The sequence below is a fragment of the Colius striatus genome, chromosome 2 (genome assembly GCF_028858725.1).
Source record: "Colius striatus isolate bColStr4 chromosome 2, bColStr4.1.hap1, whole genome shotgun sequence".
Classification (NCBI taxonomy): domain Eukaryota; kingdom Metazoa; phylum Chordata; class Aves; order Coliiformes; family Coliidae; genus Colius; species Colius striatus.
The window spans coordinates 62,744,649-62,768,531 of NC_084760.1; the positions used below are offsets into that span (position 1 = coordinate 62,744,649).

The window sequence follows — 23,883 nt, forward strand, 5'->3', positions numbered from 1 at the left end:
TTTCCTGTGAGCACCATGGTTCCCAGGTGCCCTCAGGAGCCTGAGAGGTGAAAGAAGAACATGTCATTTCGAGTCCACACCTGCAAAAAGTGGTTTAGCAAACAGTTCTTGTGTCCTTATTTTGTTTAACTGCACAGATGGAGAACTGAAGAAGTTTGCTTTTACCTCATTCCTCACTTCATTTTTGTTTTTTGCAGTGCTCCCTCATGCTGTCCTAGATGCTTTTTAAGCATGCACTGTCACAGAGATGAGCAAGGCTCCCTTCCAGCCTGCTCACATGGACAGGGTGAGGAGTATTCCCCATCTGGCTGCTGCATGGACAGCTCAGAATAATTTTCTTGGGCATGAGAAAGAAGAGACTTGAAGAATACCCAGGTCACTACTGGGGAAGACAGTAATTATGCAGTGTGGCAGTCACGGGAAGTGAGGCAGCAGTCAGGACAGGAGCACTGAATTGGAAGGCAGGGTGTTGCTTGGGGACAGATATGTTGAAGGGGATGGAGCAGAAAAAAAATGCAAGTCCTTGCAATTGTCCCAGGGTGAGGTGTGGGAATGGCCATAGACTACACCAGAAGAAAAGGTACTCTTGTCTGGCTAGCGATATGTGTTGGATGGAAATCAGAGACTGACTCTCAGATGATGTTTCAGATCCATCTCCTATGGAAGATAGATGGCAAAGAAGAGCTGGGATCAGATAATAAGGGAGATGATAAGAAATTATCTCTGATAACCAGGGACAGTGCTTGGTAGCTCAGGAGGTCTTCACCTATGCTGTGACTCAAGGCAAAGTGTCAAGTTTCAGCTCTTTGTACTCATCTTCCTGTTACTAATGTGAAGAGTTTTCTTGGTGTTGAAGCACTAGGGCTAACAATTATGAAGATACATAGGTGCATCTGTTCCTTCCCTTTTTCTGTGTATTATACATGGGAGTATCTTAAGGAAGATTGTAAATCTTGACACAGTGGATGTTTGAATTTTCTGTCTTAGGCTAACCACCATGAGTCACCAAGTCTCTCACCTTCATCTGCCCACACACACAAATCTCTCAGCTAAATAAAATGGCAGTTTCATCTTGATAGTAACTTGTTTGGGACTGTATGCTACAACTGAGGGAAACTTTCTATTCAGCTGGGTAACCATCCCACTGTCATGAGTGTACCTGACATATCTTACAAAGACCAAACGAGTCCTTCAGATTTTCCCCCTTGGATTTCTTTCCTGGATACTGTAGGAGGAAGAAGCAATGGGCAGCTCCTACTTCTTCATACTGGAGGCTTTGGAAACCAATGCCCAGAAAATTTGTTGTGAAAACCTGCAAAGCAGCAGAGAGTGCACACTTGGGGACTGTGCAGGGAGGGCTGCAACCATAATTTGTCTGCTAATCACACCAAACCGTTTTACCACCAGGACTGCATGTAGATATGGGGGCACTGTTTTTTTAACTAGACTGTGTTTTCCTCTTGAACCTCAGTTGTTTGCTTGTTTACTTTCCTTTGAGAATTAATTCTAAAGCAGCCTGAGAAAATCTTCCATTCTTCTAATTTGCCTAATGTCAGCAAGATTTTATTACCTCAAATCCTTTTATTTAAGAAGCAAAGAGGGAGGATTAAGGGATAAAAGCTTAGTTGTGTTAATACTTCATATTAGCTTCAGATATAAGCATGACAAGCATGGGTGTGTTTGTCAGAACAGGGTGTGGTAAAATTGGGACAACTTTCTAAAAAGCAGAGATGCTTTATAGAAATGAGGTGAGAAATTTTTGTCTGGGAGGAAAAGAGGAATGAAAAACTGGAAATAACAGTACAAATGCAAGTATGTTTTTACTTTGGTCCATCCTCACACACTGAGGTCAACTATAGACTGATTAGTGATACAAAGCATATGTATATGTAATACCTTTTTTTTCCTACAGTTTTTCTGATTTGTATTTTACCTATTTGATGTTTTGCTATGGATAAAGCTCCAGGGCACAAGTAACTTTGTAAGAAATAGGGTGCGTGGGCATGTAAGCTGTATCTACAGTCAATAGGTGAGTGAATCTTTTTCTTTTGGGTTTATACAGGCAACATCTCTTGCTGTTTGAACTGCAGTTGAACAATCAAGGGCTATTTAAATTGCTTTATGATGAGTTCTCCATGGATACATAATATCATTTCTTTTCAGTATGATATGATCGTTAGGGTAGGTTTTCACAAAATTGTTTTTATAGAAAAACAGATGGCTTAGGGAATCAGTGGCAGAAGTAAAAGGATGTATCACAAAAGTTATCCAAGAGAGGTGAGTCTGATCTATTCTCACCATAGTTGTTATAAACAATAAAACTATTTTGAAAGTTGTTCCTGAAAATTCTCCTCACACCCAGCAGCCACCTGCAAAATTCTATGATGCATTCGCATTTTCAATGGAAAGATAAAACTTCAGAAGCAAAATTGATTTTAGAAGTATACATCATTCCATAGTCAGGAAATTTATGGAACTAACCAATGCATATGAAAGGGCAAATGAGCCCTAATGTATTGAATCACTTAAGGAACCAACTATGCAAACAGCTCTGATGACCCCATCAGAACTACCTGCAATCTTAAGGTTATACAGGTGCTTTTCTAGATTTTGGCACTTAGGACCAAAGAACTTTGCAAGTAAAATTTAGACCTAGGCAGCTGTGCCAGAGCAACAATTTTCTCTTGAAACTAAAATTTCTAGTAAAAGCAACATTTTAACAGGGAAGGAAAAGATAAAGGAAGCTTGGAGTGACTTTGTCTCTCTTTCCTCATTATTAACTATGTAGCAGTCTTTCAATTATCAGTTTTGAATTTCTGGTATCACTCTTTGGTTGTTCACTGCCCTTCTAGCAAGACTGTTTGATTCCCGCTTTTGACAGAGTGTACAAATGGGGCAGTTCCCTCTTCACAAACTTTATTGTTTCATTCTTTTCTTAAATCTGCTTATCTTGAGAGCACACAGAAATCCACTGAATATAGAAATGTGCAAAGAAGTGTTCCAAGAGTTTGAATTATAAGAAGCAATAACTGTTGAGCAACTGAGATGTGCCAAAAGGTAAGATCAATATTTTTACTGAAACCATGTTGTATGTCTAATAAAATTTCATTTAATTATGACCCAGATTCTGCTAATCTTACAGACATTGAATTGTCCTTTGTTCTTGGAATTATCCTATCTGCTGTAACTCTTGTTCCTTACCTTGTAAGGACCAATGTCTTACACTAGAAGTAAACAGACCTGCTGAAATCAATGGAGCATCCCATAGAGATGCTATTGATTGTGAGCACATGTGAAAAAAAAAGGTTTGCACTTCAAGGATGAAATGTCAGCCTCAAGAAAATCAATAAACCTTTTGCAAATAATGTCAACAGGGTCAAAACTTCACTCATAGCATTAGTCCATATAACAAAATGTGTACAACATTAATATGGGTGCAAACTAGACTACATTTGAATTATTGATTAAGCAGGCTGTATTTTAAGATTAAGTGGCAGGTGTCTGAAACATGTATAGTGAAATAAGCACATATTGGCAGAGAACATTGAAAAGATGAAGATGTTCACATGTTATACAGGCTCTGACAGAAACACTAGAAACTAAATTAAGTGCAATAACTTAGGAGTGGAAAGTTTTCATTATTTCTTTCTTCTTCAGTAGGGCTGCTTGACACTCCACTTGTTTTGAGCATAGTTTTTCTTTTGCTTGCCAGTAGTATAGTTGCATTAGATAAAATGTGTTTCTTGGAGAATGTTTCTCTAATTCTTAATTTGACAGAACAGCAGCAATGCTTTCGGCAGTCGAATCTTTACTTCTGTTGTTGTAGCAGAACTAATGTTCTGGAAAGTCAAATCTTGCAGATATCTACTCTTGCCTGATCCTTCTTTAGCATTGCCATCAGGCACAATAAAACTTTTAAGTCTTTTATTGTGCTGCTCTTAGGGTTTAAGTGCCTGTTTCTCTTACAGGCAAGACTTGGAGCAAGAACCCAGACAAAGAGAAAGCCAGAACTACAGGGATGTCTTCCTCTAATTTTTCCTTTTCTTGAAAATCTAAACTTTCTGATGCTGATGTAGCTCAAAATAATCTAGGAATTTGGGTAGTTTATAATCTACTTGACCTGGCAGTAGACTAATTTAACAATGTAGTTGATAACATAGGTGGTTGATAATCTAGTTAGCTAACACTTTAGTTGAGGCACATTCTTGACTTGTGGATTCAGCTTCATTTTCTGTAGGAACTGATTGAATTTTGCATGCTGCTTTTGCCGTGGTTCGCTATCACAGTAGTCACAGGAGACAGCACTGGGATCTGTACCAAAGTTTTATATTTTTTCCTCACTGTTTTTCTGCCACAGGGTTTAGGATGTGTTTTTCTGGAGATCCGTGGTAATTGGGCCAGCATGACTGGAAGCAAACGAACCTAAAGGCAGGGACTTGAGCCCTAGCCCCTGTCATCCTTCTGTGCCTGCTAGAGTCCCTGCTGTTGTGCTGAGGTCAGCAAAGGTGCTTCACTCCCTCTGTCTCCCAGGAAGGGCAGTGGAGAATAGGGGCTGGGGCTACATCCTGCAGAGCCACAGCCACCAGCCCTGACACAGCTCTGTTGCTGTTGGGGAGGAGGAGGAAGCAGAGGAGAAGGAGAGAGAGGAGACAATGAAGCTGCTGAGAGCAGCAGAGGAGAGGAGGGAGGGATGATTGCTGGAGATTTTCTTTGCTTTTTAATTATGCTTTGCGCTCTCATCAAAATTGATTTTAGAACCTCTCATCAAGGTTGAAGTCACACTCCTAAACTTTGTTTAGTATACCTTTCCCCAATTCCAGATGTTGGGTCAGTGTCTAGCTAACATTAAAGAAACTGTAAATACAATCACTGGTTTTTCAAGTTCCTTTTTGCTTCCTCAAGGGATTGCCACATCTGTTGAAGCAAAAACATTGAGTAGCACCACACTGGCTTCCTATTTGGTGAATCTAAGCACGTTACCCTCCACGCCAAAACAAGTTGCAGCACACTATAGCACAGAACTGTATGTATACTGACTTGACACCACACAGCCCAAAAGCAAACAGAGCAAGTCCACTGTTCTTGTGTGCTTCTGTGATCCTAGATTTTTAAGTTACTCTCCCCTCTCAAAATCCAGTCCGTGTACAAAGGTGCTCCAAAGAAGTGCCTGAGGCTTTGAGGGCTTCCAAACTTCCCCACTTTTAGTAGAGAACAAAAGCTAAGACTCATTTTAAAAATAATACACAGACACCATCTTTTATTAGGTATAACAAGTATAATGAAAAGATTTTTCGGCTTTTTTTTTCCTGAACAATATTATACAAAGAATTGCAAGCTATTTTATACAAACTACTTTCTCAACTCCATTTAATTTTTATTTCCTTCCAACTAGGAAACATCTTAATATATTTGCAAGTTCTTGTCTAGCTATTCTTTGTTGTATATACTCTTCTCATTGATCTGATATACCTCTCGTGTTTATTGATCAAATTTAGAAGACACTCCATAAAAATGAAAGGAGCTAGCTGCATCAGATAAAAAAGAAAAAAGTTTAGTCCTGTGTTTTTATTGATTTTAGATGTATAAAGGTTTTGCAAGAATTTTTTCTGTCTCATTCTTTGCAGAAAAGAACATTTTGCAGGGCACTTTTCATGAAGTACACAAAGTTAGAAAGCTGCAGATGTGTTACAAGCTAATAATCCTCCATTGCTAAGGAGTTTGATGAGACCTCTTTTTCCACAGAACAAAAATACCTATTTTTTCACTGAAGAGAAGAAATGGAACATTATAAAGTTAGGATTAACAAGGCAGAAATCATCAGAATCTTAAGCATCCTTCAGCGCTTGTGATATATCAAGGCTTGCAGCACTGTGGAGTATGAGATACTGAAAGATGTTATATGATGCGATTTTAACTATGAGAGACTTAGTGTGAGATGGTAAGGGGTATTTATGCATTTTGAAGTTACATACAACAGTGTACACATTCCACTTTTAAAATACTTCAGAACAGCAAACCAATGAAAAAGGGACCTTTTAACAAATGTTTGATATCTATGCTCACACTGCTCCAGTTCAACTCCTGATCTGCAAGGAAATTGTATCTCTGCTTAAACACGTCCTGACTTTTTTGTGCTGGATAAAAGAGATGGACAGTCCATTTCTTATGCTGTCCCTATGGCTTAAGTGAATGAATGAAAAATGGAAACAAAGCTATGAAGTGCTGGCTGACTAATTTCATACTCTGTCAGACAGTAGATAAAGGTATTTGGCTCTTGAAAAACATGCAAAAATCTTCAGGTTAAAGATGAGACATACAAAATGGGACTTTTTGTGAGCTGCTTTCCTTCAGGAAGATTATGTGTTGGTTTGTTTACTATCAGATTGAAAAGCTTTTCTGTATTAATTAGAAATATGAATGCATTTAAGATGCAATGGGAATGAATAAGGAAACACAAGGTTTTTTAACATTTAGACTTTATCTAACCAACCCATGTCAAATATGAAGGTCCAAAACAGAGTAGATAACTTTATTGCAGGATGCCAGTACTGTTTTCCTATACACATTTGAAAAGTTTCCAGCTTTTTCTACTAACATCCAATGACGATATTCTGGAAAACGTGGCTAGTCTGTCAGGTATCTCTGGAATATGAATGCCTTTTTCCTGTTACTTATGGGGAAGAGTAGAAATATGTGGGTTTCACATTACCCAAGATCTGATCTTCATAGTTAGGAAGGCAGCAGAAGAAGAAGCCCAAGCATATTTCCATGATGGCGGTGGTCCAGCCAAAGCCATAGGCCCAGCTGAACATATTGATTCCTGTCATCTCAATTTCAGTTGAGAACTTTACTGGATAAATGACCAGGCCCATGACAGAGAACACAGCTGAAGAAACAGAAGAAAACAAAGAACGTTTAAGCTAACAAACACCCATCATGTTGCCTGCCTCCATAATACCTGTAGCTAAACCTATTTGTCTTTTGGAGGACTTGAAAATCAATCTACTGCTGTGGCAGAATTTATGTTATTTTCCATAAAGAGCCCAGGTGCACACAGGCAAAGAGTTAGGTACAGAATCACCTGACCAAAATACCAGTTCTAGCATGGATACACCTGCAAAAGCTCCTTTTATGGAGAGCACCTGAGGGAGATGGGGTGGTTTAGCCTGGAGAAGAGGAGGCTGAGGGAAGATATCATCACTCTCTACAACTACCTGAAAGGAGGTTGTTGTGAGGTGGAGGTCAATATCTTTTCCCCAGTAATGGATGCTAGAAGAAGAGGAAATGGGCTCAAGTTGTGCCAGGAGAGATTTAGATTGGACATTAGGAAGAACTTTTTCACTGAGAGTGTTGTTAGACACTGGCACAGGCTGCTCAAGGGAGGTGGTGGAGTCACCATCCCCGGAGATATTTAAAAGCCATGTAGATGGGGTGCTGAGAGACACAGTTTAGTGGTGGGCTTGGCAGTGTTAGGTTAGTGGCTGGACTCGGTGGTCTTAAGGGTCTTTTCCAACTGAAACAATTCTATGATTCTGTAATTCTATAAACTCAACTTAATTTCATATACTGCCTTACCAGCAACAAAAAGCAAGCCTCCAATCCCGCGTATGAAGTTGAACCGAAGTGTGTCAATGGCAAATGCTATGATGGCCAGAGCAAAACAGATGACTAGAAGTAGAAAGCCAACCAGGTATGTGGCAGCAGCAGCTCTTCCCCAAGCTGAAATCAAAAGGAGGATACATTAGAAAAGACAAAAGAAAACACCTCCAACCCAAACCCTTACAGTATTTTTCTCTGATTTATAACAAAAGGCTAATTTTAAACAAATGTGAAAAAACATCAGCACTCACAAAGAAAGCCTTCTCTCCACTCACAGGTGAACTTTTTAGTTCCACAAGAAACTGTTCACTAAGTGCAGACTGCATAAAAATGCCACATTTGACCTCTCATACAGAATGCAGTGGGACTTACTCTTCAGAATTAACAATTAAGACTAGAGATTAAAATGACTGTAAGAAAGTAAGAATCAATACTCTCCTTCAATAACAAATGTCATTACCTCAGTGGATGCCATAAAACCGTCAGCATTTTGCATGGACAATGAGAATTAGGCTGTCCCTGAAAGTAATTAAACTCTTCCTTTAAAAAAAAAGTGTTTGTACAAGTACTACCATTCTGGCACGCAAATATAAGGGTAGGGCAATAGTTCATAAATGCTAAAATGCTGGGGTACCTGCCTTTCAGCCTTTGTTTAATTCAGTCTTATAAATGAAGCAAAAGATTTGGAATCTGTTTTGTAGGGAAATTTGACCTCTGCTTTTGATCCAAAGTTTCATTTTTAAAAGCTTGTTCTGGATAACATGTCAAAGTAAAACATATTGTATTGGCGTAATAACTGAAAAAAGAAACGTTTAATATTTCAAGTTTTGAGAGGCAACTACTGCTCAGAGACCAAAGTGTCTCCCTTTCTGAGTGTAAAAAAACAACTATTATGACAGTTTTAAAATTACTTATGTAGATGGAGAAAGCAGTCAAAACCTGCTGGGCATCTACAGACTTCACCCCCTCACCAACATTATGTAAGGTGATGTCTCTAACCAAATGTGCACAGCAGCAGTGCTGAAAAATTATCACAGCCCAAATAATTCTAACCATAATTACAACTCCACTTAAATTCAGTGCACGTTGTTCACTAAAAGTTCCTGCTGGAAATGGGTAAATTAAGATTCTTAATACCAATTTACCTGCTTCAAGTATGCAAGTGATAAAATGCAAAATGTCCTAACTTCCCCTTGGCAAGCATTGGGTAGGCATGAAGCCACTGTCCTGTCCGTGGTGCTCAGTCTCTCTTCTTCCAAGCCCCATACCACCTCTGCTATTATACTAGAAAAATGAATCAGGATTTTCCAACTGTACTTTTCTTACCATCAGCCCATTAAAACAAATTTATCTTTTTGTTTGCTTTTCATGTTTGTCAAAAGAATAGGGCAATACTTTTTTGTGTAGTGTCCAGTGATTGGTAGGACACCGATAGGGGTAATAGACAAAAGCCGGAATACAAAATGTTCCACTTAAACATAAGGAAAAATTTCTTTCCTTTCAGAGTGAGGGAGCCCTGGCACAGGCTGCCCAGGGAGGGTATGAATCTCCTTCTCTGGAGGTTTTCAAAACCTACCTGGATGTGTTCCTGAGTGATCTAATCTAGGTGAACCTACTTTAGCAGGGAGTTGGACCAGGTGGTCTTTAGAGATTTCTTCCTACTCCTATCATTTTGTGATTCTATGATACACAACCCCACACCTCCTTGCTTCATGATCCCTGCTCCATGCTAGCTAGTGCACTGTATTTTCTGTTTCATGTCATGTTGTTTTCCTCCTTTATGCCAAAAAAAATTTGTCTGCTTATAGGGCTTTTCAATTGCATTCTTTTTCCTGTAAACAGACAGCTGCCCAAGGAGATTGAAAAGTACAGAAAAGATGTGCCTACATCTCATCCCTGTATTTTAGCCAAAACTCTTGTCTCATATTGTTTACAGGAGGCTCAGAGGTAGAGTATGCAATGTGGAGGTGCAGGTGGGAGGGCAGCACCTCAGGCAGAGTATGAAATGAAACAGCCAAGAAGAGGAATTTCTTGTACTGCCACAGGTCAATCTACCCAATTGAGGATCCTCCTGTTCCCGGCCTCTCTGTCACCCCTTTAAAACAGAAAAAAAAGGGGCACCTGGTCATAAGAGAAGTTGTTTAGCAGTGGTGACCTCACTGCTCTTGAACAAAAGAGTTCTAACTTTTGGCAGAAGGGTGAAATAACAAGGACTTCTAGAGGTGATATGTTTGTTAGGTGCACAACTGGTTGTGATTAGATGCAAAACTTCTGGACAAAGGGATGTCCTTTGCCAGAGTAGGCTCAGAATGCACCTGACTGCCCAAGGTAACATGAGACCTGGGGGTTTTGTCTCACCCAGTGCTGTCACCAGTGCCGTGGGCAGCATGTGGTCTGCCAAAGCTCTGTCTTGCTCCTAAGAGCAGCTGATGGCAGAGCATCGTTCCCCAGGGTGGGAGCATCCTCTCAGCTAGGGGCTCGAGGCAGTGCCTGGTACGATGTGGTGGTGGTATCTTGCCCATGCCACCATCTCCCTCCTCCACGAGGCTTGCCCAGGTGTTTTTCCTGAAGTAGTGTTACAAATGCTGTGACTGTATGAGAGCAGATTGGGTGCACACCCAGCCTGCCAGGCGTTGACTAGATGGCAAGATGAGACACGCTTGTTGCAGGATGCTCACATCGTTAAGAGGCATTGCTTAATCACTTAAGAGCCAATTTTGTGACTCTCACAGCTACAAAACAGAAAAAAGAATAATTCCATGTTGGAAGAAAACCAATACGCAGCTCCAAGTAAGGCAATAGGATTGCATGGAAGAGTTACTATGGGGTGTTTTTTAAAGAACAGCACCCTGACTTACTCATCCTTTACAAAAAGTAGCAGCTATCAGTAGTCTATGACCACAATGTACAAACACCTTACTTGTCTAGGGTAAAAGGCAGTAAATGCTCTGCGTAGGAATAATTGCAACTGTTTTTATATCTGAGATGCTTATTTTTTCTTGTTCCAGCCAGAAGCACTAGAGTAGCTTAGTGTCCTTGCCGACAGCACTAGGACTTGCAATTCTTTTAAAATGCCAAAATTATATGAATTAAGTTGGACAGAAGACACGGAGAAGTGAGTGGCTAATCTGGTCTCAAATATTTTCTTATCTTCCATAGTTGTGGGAGGTTTTTTCTTCTTTAAAACAAAACAAAACAAAAGCATACATAAGTTGTTCAAACTTCAAAGCTCTTTCTTAAAAGTATGAACTTTAGATCAAAGAATCATTACAGGTGCAACACCCAATCAAAGTGCATGTGACTTTAGATAGAGGGCAGTTGAAAGCTGAAAGGATTTATTCCATCCATCATAAAATCAAAAACACAGGGAATAACAGGCTATGGGATATCAAGCTGAGTCTATACAAATATTCAGCAATTTCTGTGATGTTTTCTCAGCCCCCCAAAACTACAGTGATATTTTTGCCTTTTAAGAGTTAAAATGTTCTTGTTTATGCAAGAGTGTCCTTGAATACCAGCAAGAACCTGTAACACTTTTGTGCTAGTCTCTTTTCTCCCTTTTTCAGCTCCTTTATCAGCTGAAGCAAGTCCAATGAACACTATGAAACAGTTTGTAGGAAGCTGCACACCATCCTGTCCAGCAAGCTCCTTCTAGCTGGCAATTTTTCTGAGCAATTTTGTCTTGAAACAGGGCCTTGCTACCTCACGCGGGCAAAAGGAATCCACATTTTGATGCCTATCTCAAACAGAGAAAGGACAGGGCTTCTATTTACAGTGGTTTGTATATCAATCAGCAATGATTTGTGAGAATCTTGAAGGCAGCAATATGTGACTACTGGAAAATGAGAGTAACTGCCTGCCTTCTAAAACTCCCTACTATGTGACAAGAGCCCTCAGCTAATTTAGGAAGTGGAAAGAGTCCCCCCCATACCTGGAACACAAAAAGTTCCACTTAAACATAAGAAAAAACTATTTCACTGTTCAGGTGAGGGAGCCCTGGCACAGGCTGCCCAGAGGGGTTGTGGAGTCTCCTTCCTTGGAGGTCTTCAAGACCTGCCTGGACATGTTCCTATGCGACCTGATCTAGGTGAACCTGCTTCTGCAGGAGGCTTGGACTAGATGATCTCTAAAGGTCCCTTCCAACCCCTACCATTCTATGATTCTATGATACCAGTACAGAGTTTCCTGTAGCTTATGAGCAAGATAATTAGCTGAGACAGAACACAATAATAGTGCAGCTATAGTACTCTGCCATTAAATCTAAATCAGTGTGGAGATAGAATGACTACCTCTGATATTGCACCATTTAAACACATCTGAATATCCTACTGCTGACTGCAGCAACAGGGAAGCTAATGGACTTCATTAGAGATCCAGGACTAAGAGTGTCTTCAGTTTCCTATCTTCTTGATTTTCCTCCCTCATGCAAAAATGTAAATGCTGTCTTTGCTTCACATATAAAAGAGACAAATTTTCTTGTTTAGTAGTAAATTGAGCCAAAACTTTGAACCACCAGACCCAGTCTTTACTTAGCTAAATGGTGCCTTCAAAAAAGAGCTGTTGTGCCTGAAAATAGCATGTGAAGTCTACTTCCCCCATGACAAATACAAATTTCTGTGTTTCTGGTATACGTGGTTCAAAACATGGGAAAACATTCACAATTACATTCTTCTATTTTTCTTGATCTGATACCCCTAAGTCACATGAACTATCAAGACTCTCTCTGTGGATGACATTTTCTGAAAGCAGCCCCAGAGAGTTCAGAAATACTTCTCCTGGTCTAATCAATAAGAACATACACCTCCCAGTTTTCCTTCTGGCTTGAAGCTAAATACACAACTAGCACTGGAAAGCAAAACAAATGTTTATTGCCAACTCACAGACACAAATAATTATCTACAAGTTCTTGCTGATCATTTTAACACATCAGCCACTGCTGTGAACTGTGCAACAGTTTTAGGAAGGATAGTTTTAATTCAAAAGAAATGTGGGGGAGAGGAAAGAAAATATAACAGACTAATATTTTGCTTTGTTATGCCTCATACCACCAATGGAAAGAAACACAAACCCTGCAGTTCTAGCTCCAGTCTTGCAGAGCAGTTCTTACAAGAACTAAAATCTGTCATGGTAGTGATTCATCTTTGTGTTGTAAGTAATGAGAATGTTTCTAGGCTGAGTTTGCATACCTCAGCCTGTTTTATGTCTCTCTGATTAAAGGGAAAGAATATATTTTGAAAACAAAGTTGAACTCACCTAGGTTTCTCAACCTAATGTTCTTCACAGGGTGTGGTGGACCCTGCAGAGCACATAATTTTGAACTACTTTGGCCAGGTTTTATCTGTGTCATTTTGGTTTGTTCTCCTCAAAGATGTTTCCATGTGAAGGTGAGCATGAAGAACACGTGTTCTCCTTAGCTTGAATCTTAAGATGGCACATCTCAATTTATCAGACAAAAGGGTACCAGTTGTTGGTGTATAGGCAAGCTATTGTTATCCAGGACTCTGGATTCTCTGTGTTACTTGTGCAACACTGGACAGAGCAAAATCCTGTCTTCTGGAGATTATGGCTCTGTAACATGCCAACTTTTGTGTTCTGTGTTCTTTTTGAAAACTCGTGAATACTGAAATCTCTGCAAGTGTTTGCTGATCACATGAGCTGGCACTAAAATACCAGTGTGTAACTGTTCGAATACAGCCAAGAGAAATCAGAAACTATTAAAGGCATCTTCTTATGAATAAATTATATGTGCAGAGTGAAAGCTATTGACTGAAAATAATTTCAAAGGAAAGCTATAGAAATTAAGAAAATCACCATGAACAGAAAAAAAAAAATAGGAAAGCATATCAAAGACATGATTGGATGTGTGTTATTCTCTGAGCTTCTATCTTCACTGCATCTGGACCATTCTTAAAAACAATTGCATTTTCTGAATATCTTTCCTGTGGAAGGTCAGTAGTGGATATTTTTCTTTGGTTTTTTTGTTGGTTTGCCTTTTTGGTGGTTTTTTTTGTGTGAGTTTCTAGCATTTGGAGTGGAATACAAAACTTTTGGTCCTTCTTTTTGGCATCTTTTTCGGTAACTCCGTTCTTTCTCCCCTAGCATTAAATCTTTAGAATTCATTGGCAGTTAATATGAATCTCTCATTTAATAACAGAGTATTATCTCATAACGTGGGCCATTTTTTACATGAGTTGGAACCAGCTTTTATCTTGCCACTGCTTAATACACAGCCATGGAAGCAGAAAATGACTTATCTATGTTCACACTAAGGTAAATATCATTGGAAAAGTTTCTTGGTGATTAGTAGCAGGTCCCATGTAAGTGAGAAAAGATGACTTTAGGGCAATTACTCAATACTGATGATTTTAAAATACATCAGTAAGAAAAAGATCCTTTATATGTAGGCCATGTATCAGTAAAGCACAGTATGTGTTAGCTGAAAGCAGTGTCTTGATCACAGCTTAGTGCTAACATGATAGCTCAGTTTAGGTCCTTTAAAGCAACAACCTATTAATTCCCTACCACAGACTTCACTCACAGATATATACAGGCAAAGCCTGCATCCAAGGCTTATGTACTTCTGCAAACCTCTTCTCTAACTGACGTAAGCAATTCAGCTTGGCAGCTATTCCAACTAGAATTTGAGGGGAGGAGCAATTACATTGTGAGGGAGTGGTTCAAATTCATCTCATCATAAGCCCAGGCATGTACAAGCTTGACTTAGAAGTTGGCTCTTGTATTAATGAGGGCTGCTCCCTGATGCTTACTTAGCACTAGGGAGGCAGAAGTGGCAGAGGGCGTAGAGCCATCATCAAAGGGAGCAACAAGGGAATAAGTTAGCTATTAAAACAATGTGCATACAGTGCCTCAAAATTAAAGGTTTTCTCATGAGAGAGGCAGGGAGTACTCCTATCTCACATTATCTTCAGAAGCAGTTGCATAGAGAGCATCTTGGGATTAAAGTTCAGTTTTACACACTTTAATGTTCTAATGTTTTTTCCTCCTGTTTTTTTCCTATTTATTTTAAATTAAAGCAGGGTTACTTACACTTGGATGTGTATATGGGGGTTGGGAGGGTCAGGTAAATAAAATAGATTATCAATTATTCAGTACATATATAGTGGCTCAGTTTATCAGAGTAGCAAAATGTACCTGCTCCCTAACTGCCCTTGAGATAAAGTTGGGTTAAAATATTTAATGTGGCTCAAACAGAGACAATTTCTTTGTTAACACAGGGTATGAACTAGGACTCTTAATTGAAACAGTAGAATGGAAATGTTCCAAAAAAGCTCTTTTAAAGTTTTATATTCCCCAGACCAACTGAGGCTGAAGAACACTGACTTTACATATCATATTACATACGCATCAAGTATTGTTGATCTGCAACTCTTGATCTGCAGTTTTCATACTGTAAGCAAACTCTGTTCTGAAATCTTGCTGAAAGTTGCTTTCTGCACTAGGGAGTTTCTCTCTGGTAGAGAGTAGTTGTGAATCTGCATTTCATTTTCTGGTAGTAACAAAAATTTACCATTTGCAAAAGCCCAACCCAGCACAAATGGCACTTTGTTATCATAAAATACATCACATACTCTATGTACTCTTCTTGCAAATGAAACAGCATTTTACAATGCATCCTGAAACTCCATCACTTGCTGCATATTGATGATGGGGTTGTTAATAAACTGCAGAGACTTACATTTTGGGGATTTGGGCACACTGTGTATATTCAACACAATAGGTGACATTAGATGCATTCAACTGCAGATTAGTAGTACTTCAGCAGGGCTGTGTATGATGTGAAGTGTTATTTAGTACCAGCAGAAGGAAGCCAGAAACCTCTGGGACATAGGTTACCATTGTCACTCCACAAACTACCTTGAGTCCATGGCAATTTTTGACAGATGAGAGACTTTGTAATGGTACTTAACAAAGAAATATGGCCTTACAAAATTCACTGTTGCTCAGAACAATGCAAGCTGTCAGTGAGAAGTGATAAGGAAATGTGGAAGAAACATTGTTTTAAGAGTTTTTTTCCTTTTCCCAGAATCACAAAATCTTGAGGGTTGGAAGGGACCTTGAAAGATCATCTAGTCCAATCCCACTTACAGAGCAGGACCACCTAGAGTAGGTCACACAGGAACTCATCCAGCTGGGTTTTGAATGTCTCCAGAGAAGGAGACTCAACAACCCATCTGGGCAGCCTGTTCTGGTGCTCCATCACCCTCACAGTGAAGAAGTTTTTCCTTATGTTTCTTTGGAATCTCTTATGTTTCAGCTTGCACCCATTACCCCTTGTCCTATCATTGGACATCACTGAGAAGACTCTGGCTCCATCCTCCTGATACCTGCCCTTTACATATCTATAAACAGTAATGAAATTGCCCTTCAGTCTCCTCCAAGCTAAAGAGCCCCAGCCCACTCAGCCTTTCGTCATAAGGAAGATGCTCCACTCCCTTCACCATCTTGATGGCCCTATGCTGAACTCTCTCCAGCAGCTCCCTGTCCTTCTTGAACCAAGGGGGCCCAGAACTGAACACAATATTCCAGATGTGGTCTCACAAGGGCAGAGTAGAGGAGGAGGAGAATCTCTCTCAGTCTACTGTCCACATCCCTTCTTATACATCCCAGGATGCCATTGGCCTTCTTGGTCACGAGGGCACATTGCTGCCTCATGCTCATCCTGCAGTCCACCAAGATCCCCAGGTCCCTTTCCCCTTGTAATACTCTCTAAGAGTTCATTCCCCAGCCTGTACTGGTACATGAGGTTATCCTTTCCCAGATGCAAGACTCCACACTTGCCCTTGTTGAATTTCATTACATTTCTACCCACCAAACCCTCCAGCCCTTCCAGGTCTGTGAATGGCAGCACAGCCTTCTAGTGTGTCAGCCATTCCCCCTAGTTTAGTATCATCAGCAAACTTGCTGACAGTGCCCTCTGTTCCCTCATCAGGGTCATCAATGAATATATTGCACAATACTGGTCCCAGCACTGACCTCTGAGGGACTCCACTAGACACAAGCCTCCAACTAGACCCTGCTCCATTGATAACAACTCTCTGCCTTCTTCCCTTCAACCAGTTCACAACCCACCTCACTACCTGATCATCCAGCCCACACTTTCTCAGTTTTGCTGTGAGGATGCTGTGGGAGACGGTGTCAAATGCTTTACTGAAACTGAGTTAGACCACATGCACTGCACTGGCCACCATCTATCCACCTGGATACCTCTACATAAAAGGCTATCAGCCTGGTCAAACATGACTTCCCTTTGGTAAAACCATGTTTACTGCTCCTAATGACCCTCTTGTCCTTTAAATGCCTGGAGACAGCACCCAGGATAAGTCCTTCCACCACCTTTCCAGGGATGGAGGTGAGGCTGATCAGTCTGTAGTTACTTGTCTCCTCCTTCTTACCCTTTCTGAAGACTGGAGTGACATTTGCTTTCCTCCAGTCCTCAGGTACCTCTCCTGTTCTCCATGACTTATTAAAGATGATGGAGAGTGGTCTGGTAATGACTTCCATCATAACTGCTTTCCTGCTTATGTAAATCTGACTGTTTAACCCTACATTGGAATTCAAAATCCATCTCTCAGCCCTTATCACTATTCAGACTATGGAGAGGTTATTATAGCCTTGCTTTATCAGATTACTTCAGAGGAAGAGATGACATGGAGAGAAACGAGAGTTTAGCCACAAATTTCCACACATTTTAAGCAGAGGTGCCTCTGTGTTTGCAACTGAATGGTGTCTTCTCAAGGACTTACAGTGAGGATCTTCATGAAGTCCTCAACACCAGCAGTTCATAACTCCTGATGGGCAGATGAGAACCCTCTATATGATTGATATTTCTTCACCCAATTTAGCTGTAATTGTTAAAGGAAGGTTGGATAATAAACAGCAGGATGCGGTCTGCAATTGCTCTCTGTGGAGTTAATTGCTGAAGTGAGTAACTGTTATTTAGAAAAGAGTCTGACTAAATGAATCTGCCACTAAACATATAAAAGGAAAAACCCTAAAATTACAAGGGAAAGCATGTTAGTGATTGCAGATGAGGAATGAATATTGCCATGGTAATTAAAAGCTCTGGGCTTGATTCTCTCCTCTTACACCTCTACAGTAACAAGAGTGTCTCCTACAATCTGGGGAAAAAAGTCAAATTTGTCTTTCTTGCATCGGAGTTCCTTAAACACACTGCTGTTGTGATCTTTTCATTACTAGATACATTTAATTGAGCCTGCATTTCCTAGAATTCTAGGTTTTGAATAAAGATTTAATATTTTACCTTATTAAGTAACTAATCTTGTAATCTCATTTCTCACTGGTTATTCCCAGATAACGTTACACTTTTAAGAGACTGATGTCTTATGGAATTATGTGCTTCTCTACAGACTGTCATTAAAACTACTGGCAATCACTGTATATAAATATAACTGTTCCATGCTACAATGCAGCAGGAGCAGCAACAATTTCTTGTTTTCAGTTCACCCTGTGTCAAAGGAATCTAGGTTCACCCTGTAATCGGGGCAATGCAATGAGCATAGGGCCAGGCTCCATCCTGAGCCATGGGCTCGATCCCATGGGCTTCCTTGAACTGATCAGAAGCCTCCCCAGCTTTTTTTCTCAGCTGCAAAGATATTTTTTCCAAATCTACTTGAATTTTACCAAATTCTGAAAGCCTTTAGGTGAAGAACTTTAAATTCAGGGAAAATCTACAATAAAGGCCCCGTGAATTGAGCTGGTCACTACTTTAAAAGCACAGTTACTTGTTTGCTTCATTTTTATCCATACATGCAGACACTCACAGAATTGCAGACTCACGGAATCTTAAGGATTGGAAGGGACCTCAAGAAATCATCCAGTCCAATCCCCCTTCCAGAGCAGGACCACCTAGAGTAGGTCACACAGGAACTCGTCCAGGTGGGTATTGAATGTCTCCTTCTCCAGAGAAGGAGATTCCACAACCCATCTGGGCAGCCTGTTCAGTGCTCCATCACCCTCACAGTGAAGAAATTCTTCCTTGTATTTCTTTGGAACCTCTTATGTTTCAGCTTGTACTCATTGTCCTATCATTGGACATCATGGAGAAGAGCCTGACTTCATCCTCTTGACACCCACCCTTCAGACACCAAAGAGCAGCTGGGACATCCTGCTTCTCCTCCTAGGCTTTTCTGAGAAGGGGCTGTCTACCAGCCCATCCCTCTGGAAATATCCCTCTGTCACTCAGCTGAAGGCATTTGCTTTGGCTTGAGGCAAGTGAGGGCTTCCCCACACCTGGGATTAGATGCTGGCTGTCAGATCTGACAGGAACATGGGGGAAACCAAAACAGTTTTATGTAGACAGTGTGGCAACGGGAAATCTTGGTGTTTGGTCTGACCTGTGCCCCAGGTGTGATGAGTCACTGGTCTGTTGGAGAAGTTAGTTTTCCAGAGGGAGATCTGTGGGGCCAGCAGTGCAAGGCCAGTGGTAGGTGTAGTACCAAGTGAAGTGCTTTGCTGCTCGAAGACTGATCCCAACCACACCGTGTACTTTGCTGTTGTGTCATTAGCTGGGGATTTTTAGCAAGCATGATTTCCATTTTGTTATTCCTTCAAAATAATAAATGGTGCTTCATCATAGAAAAAAAATCTTCGGACCTAAGAGCTTGATATAGGCAAAACAGGGATGAAAATCTTATCAGTGGGGCTCTTATGAGACTAAAGTAGAATATTTCCTTCTTCCAAAGGATACTACCTTTTGCACTATTCCTTTCTTTTATTTATCCTGTAAACATATTTACCCATTGTCATATTTTAGGTAGTTTTTGTTCATTACAATCACAATATAATAGCTATCCTATCTTGTAGTATTGATGGACCAAAATAAATCTGGAATGAGAACATAGCTACTCATTATTTGTGTGGAAGACAAGATGCAGGAAGGTGTCCTTTCCAGGTGGCAAAGTCGTTTATCCCTCCACTATCATCTACAGCCACTAAACCCTCCACAAATTCTAGGAAAAGACTATGATTGAATATCTTGATGTGAAAACAACTAAAGATCTGAATCCCACTTGTCACGTGGGAATGCCTTTTCCTGATCCCCCCCCTACCTGAGATCTCTATCTGCACCAAGCAAATGAGCTGACCTAAATTTAAAGCTTTTAGATTGCAGTTATTTTAATGGCAGCATATGCATGTAGAAGAGCTTCAGGAATAGGTGGAACATAAGAGTAGCCATGAGTTTTTCATCCTATTGTGCATCACACTGGGACTAACAAAATCAAATCAGTTTTTTTCTCCCAACCAAACCTACACATGTTTAAATACCTTCTAAGCCTGCAATGGAACAAATTGCACACTGACAAACTGTGTGCAGGTCTGTGAGACACACCTAGTTCATGAGAGGTTAGAGAGCCAAAAAGTCAAGAAAAACAAGGCAGTGCATGCCAGCCTTGTGAAGGGATTTAACTTCTACATTTTCCTTGCAAGCTCAGTCATGTCACAGACAGATACATTCCTCGCTGTGCTCATTATTTATCAAAAAAGTCTTTCTGTCTTTGTAAAGGTTCTATCATGTTATAAGCTTGAGACTTCTATTTGTTCCAGGTGCCAGAATATCACAGAGCTACAGATTGCATCTCTGTTTTTCATCCTAAACTCCATGCATTTCAAGTCAGTGTCCTAATGAACTAGATTTTTTTTCCTAGAGCATTGTATTTATTTGAGCTAAATATGCTTGAAAAGCAAAAGACTTCTCATAAAGTCTAGTTGAGTGTCATATTGTTAAGGCAGAAGATATGAACTCTTGGAGAAGATAACAGAGCATATAAACTCCTCATGTTCTCACTTTCCACAGGGTTCATAAACTTTGCAAAAGACCAAGGTTGCACAGATGCTTTCACAGAAGGTAACTGCACCAGTGGAGTTGCTCTATTGGCTTTCAGGAAAAAAAGAGAAAGAATTGTACAGGCCTCTTTTCTTCCCTGGGAGGTGTTAACTCTGCCAGTTTAAGCAGCTACTCCAAACTCCACTGGTGTAACCAATGAAACTTTTGACTTTCTTCCCTTCCAATCCAACCAACATCAATGATGTCAGGCTTTTATCTTCTGTGTATATACGTATCTTAGGCCAAACAGCAGATGTTCCAGGGGAACTACAAACAACACTGCACATGGAGAATTTGATTTTAATACACACATTATATTGAACAACTCACAAGAATGTTATAATTATATCTAACTATAATAGAATGAAGATATCTGTAGTGGACTGAGATAGCAACATTGTTCAAGTCACTTTAAGAACATACACTGACAGTGCTGGGATACACATGTATTTCACATGAAACAGTAAAACTATTGCTGCAAGAAGACTGAATTTCAAGACCTACACAGGCTGTGGCAGATTAGGCAGAGAAGCTGAGAATAGAGCCTAGAGGAAACAAGAGGAAAACTGTGGAGGGGATGGAAAAAAAAGACAGTTATTCTCAGAGAAGATGTAAAATACTTCTTCTGTTTACATCACATCTTTTGTCTCTATGCTCAGGAAGGCATGTAATTACATTTTGTTTATCTAGCACTGTGTGTAGCTTGGCACATGACAAAGTTAAACATCCCACAGAACATGATGCTGAATGCTTTTTTTCTATGACCTTTCTGGAGTATTGTAGATAAATGTAATCCCAGAATTATGAAAACCCCATGTTTCAGCATCGAGTCAGGTAGAACCAGGATCAACACAAGACCTGAATGATCACAAGCGAGATGCTGTCTTACAGCCTGGTGTTTTGGGATCAGCATCAGGCACCTGCACCTTGTGTGAGGAAAGTCAGAATCTCAGGAAGAAAAATCCCAACACCACATCAACTAAGAACAGAACTATAGGACAGGAAAAGGTAGGACAGGAATAGATCTAAATACATCCACCACGGGAGAGAAGATGTCTGAAGAAACGGGCTGGAAATGATTAGGACAGTGACATGTGTTTGCATCTGTAACGGTCAGGTCTACAGATCTCTTATGGGTCAGGGGTAACCCCGCCTTGCAATGGCAGAGATTCCTCTTGTAATAGTGTGATCTTGCAGGAGCAGAAGCCTGGCAACATAAACCACTATCACTTGGCTTATGCACACATTTTTTACAAACAGGCTTTACATACTGTCCCATTGGCTAAATGACTCCATTGCCCCAGTCATATCTGCCTTTTCCACCTGGAAATTTTGTTCAGGAGGGTTTCTTAGGTTTCATGGGTGTTTAGGAAGCTTGAAGAGGTCAAATGATAGACACATGCCCATTGAGAGCACAGTGCTGCCATGCAGCACGTGCACAGCACTTCTGATGCTTTCAGAAGCATCAGCTGACTCTCCAGTGCACACATTGGAGAATATTCTGCATGTGTGTACTAAGTCCAACATTTCTGTGCTAGAAGTGTTAGATTTATTGTGGATGTGATCCATGGCAACCCCAGACATTGCAGAATAGTCTACATAGATGATGATCTCACTGCTTTGCCTGTAGATGCTGTTCAGTGTGAGGCTGAGCTGCAGAAATTAAACAAGTAAGAGGCAGGATAAGGGAGGGAGTGAAATGTCAAATAGCTTTGTAGGATCTTGTCCCAGAGCCCTATGTTCATGGAGGCCTGCTACAACTAACTCATTAGTGCTGAATTCTGTGCATAGAAGGTAAAGTTTGACTGTCTATGATAAACTTTCATGATCAATGACAAGCTGTAATAAATTTTCCCTGAGATTTTTTTCTGCAAGTGCTTTTATGCTCATTTTCAACAAGAGCACCTGAGCTTCTGAGATTTAATGTTCTTCTGTTTAATTTGAATTAGCATAAATTGTAAGAGTGCTTGAACTTTCCTCCTGTCTGCAGCTAATAGTCCATCACTCACAACAACTTGGCCAATAGCAGATATATATGGGAAACAAACAAACAAAACAAAACAAAACAAGAAAGAGAGAAAGAAAGAAACAGGGCACATCCTTCTCTTGGCCTATTCTCCCAGACTCAGTGGTTTCCACCTTTTCAAGCTGAAGGTTGAACCTGGGTCAACATGTTTAATATCAGACTTAACCAAAACTCAGTACAAACAAGAAATCCTTTCATCTTTTAAAGCTTTCTTTCATAATCACAAGGAGACTCTTTCACACGACCCACCTATTGGAGCTGTTTCAGGGCAGCATTTTGCAGTCTGACACTCCCTGGGAATATCTTCCTACCATCTTACATTTTTATCGCCCCATTTCTTGCTGGCACTCAGGACTGGTTTATCACACTAATGCCAGGCTTAGCCACGCAAGTTGCTGCTTGGACATTTGATCAGCGGTAGCTGTTAAGTTATGGAAAACAGTGATTAGTGAGAAGAGGTTACTAGCTTCTTTTAAGATGGCAAGAAAATCTTAAATGTTGGAATATTTTACACACTGCTACGTTACCATGTGTGGGGTTTTTTGTACTATGCAACCCACTGCCTAAAGCAACCGAATTTCTTTCTACACAGGGGTGAAGGCATTTTTCCTTTCATCCTGTTAGTCAAAAGCCTTAACATATTTCGGTGGCAGTCCCTATAGACCATAATTTCATCTATCAATGCCAGATATTAGGTGGTATGTTTAGGAGAGTAGGTAGAAGATGATCTCAGAGATGTGACTCTCTGCTTTCAGAAACTGCTCCCCACCACCCTTGCAGGCGCTTACCGTAACCCATGAGGGACTCGCAGGTCCATTCCCCACCCTCCTGAAGCCTCGTGCAGCTCTGCCATAACGACGCTTGGTGTACGTAGGGCAAGGTCTGCGACTCCAGCCAGCCCCAGCCTGCCAGTGCAATGATACCAAAGATGACGCCTATGCCCAGGAGCAGGGGTAGGATCCATCTGCACCGTGTGTAGTCGAGGCCGTACTTCACCATCTTCCAGGGCAGGGGGAGGCTGGTGGGACAAGGATGGCTGTCTTCAACACAGGTTCAGTAACACGAAGCAATGGGTGCTTCTGCAAAGCTCCTGGGAAGTGAATGCCAGCACCTAGGGGTGAGCGCGTGTGCAGATGCTTGAGAAAAGCTTTTTAATCAGGAAAGACACAGCAGGGAGGGAGGGAGGGAGAAAGGGAGGGAGTGAAGAATGAAGGGAGGGAGGGAGCTCCACCTAGTTTCAGATGAGTAAGAGCTCCCACTGAGCAATAACCAGTTGAGCTGGAGAAGAATCTTTGGGGTTGGGTTTATCTGTGGGATCCTCTCTGCCTTGCTGACTAGGTAACAAATCAGGTGCTCTTTACCCTCAGCATTTAACACTTTCCTTCCTGCACTT

General features: G+C 40.7%; 1 protein-coding gene across 1 annotated transcript; it reads right to left on the bottom strand.

Moving 5' to 3' along the window:
- Positions 1-6,631: 6,631 nt before the first annotated feature.
- On the bottom strand, positions 6,632-23,547 carry LOC104562838 (p53 apoptosis effector related to PMP-22). Its single transcript, XM_061990696.1, has 3 exons — positions 23,279-23,547; positions 7,576-7,719; positions 6,632-6,886 (listed from the first exon to the last, which is right to left on the bottom strand). The coding sequence occupies exons 1-3, from the start codon at positions 23,487-23,489 to the stop codon at positions 6,672-6,674; spliced, it is 570 nt and encodes a 189-aa protein (XP_061846680.1). The 5' UTR covers positions 23,490-23,547; the 3' UTR covers positions 6,632-6,671.
- Between the last annotated feature and the right edge of the window lie 336 nt (positions 23,548-23,883).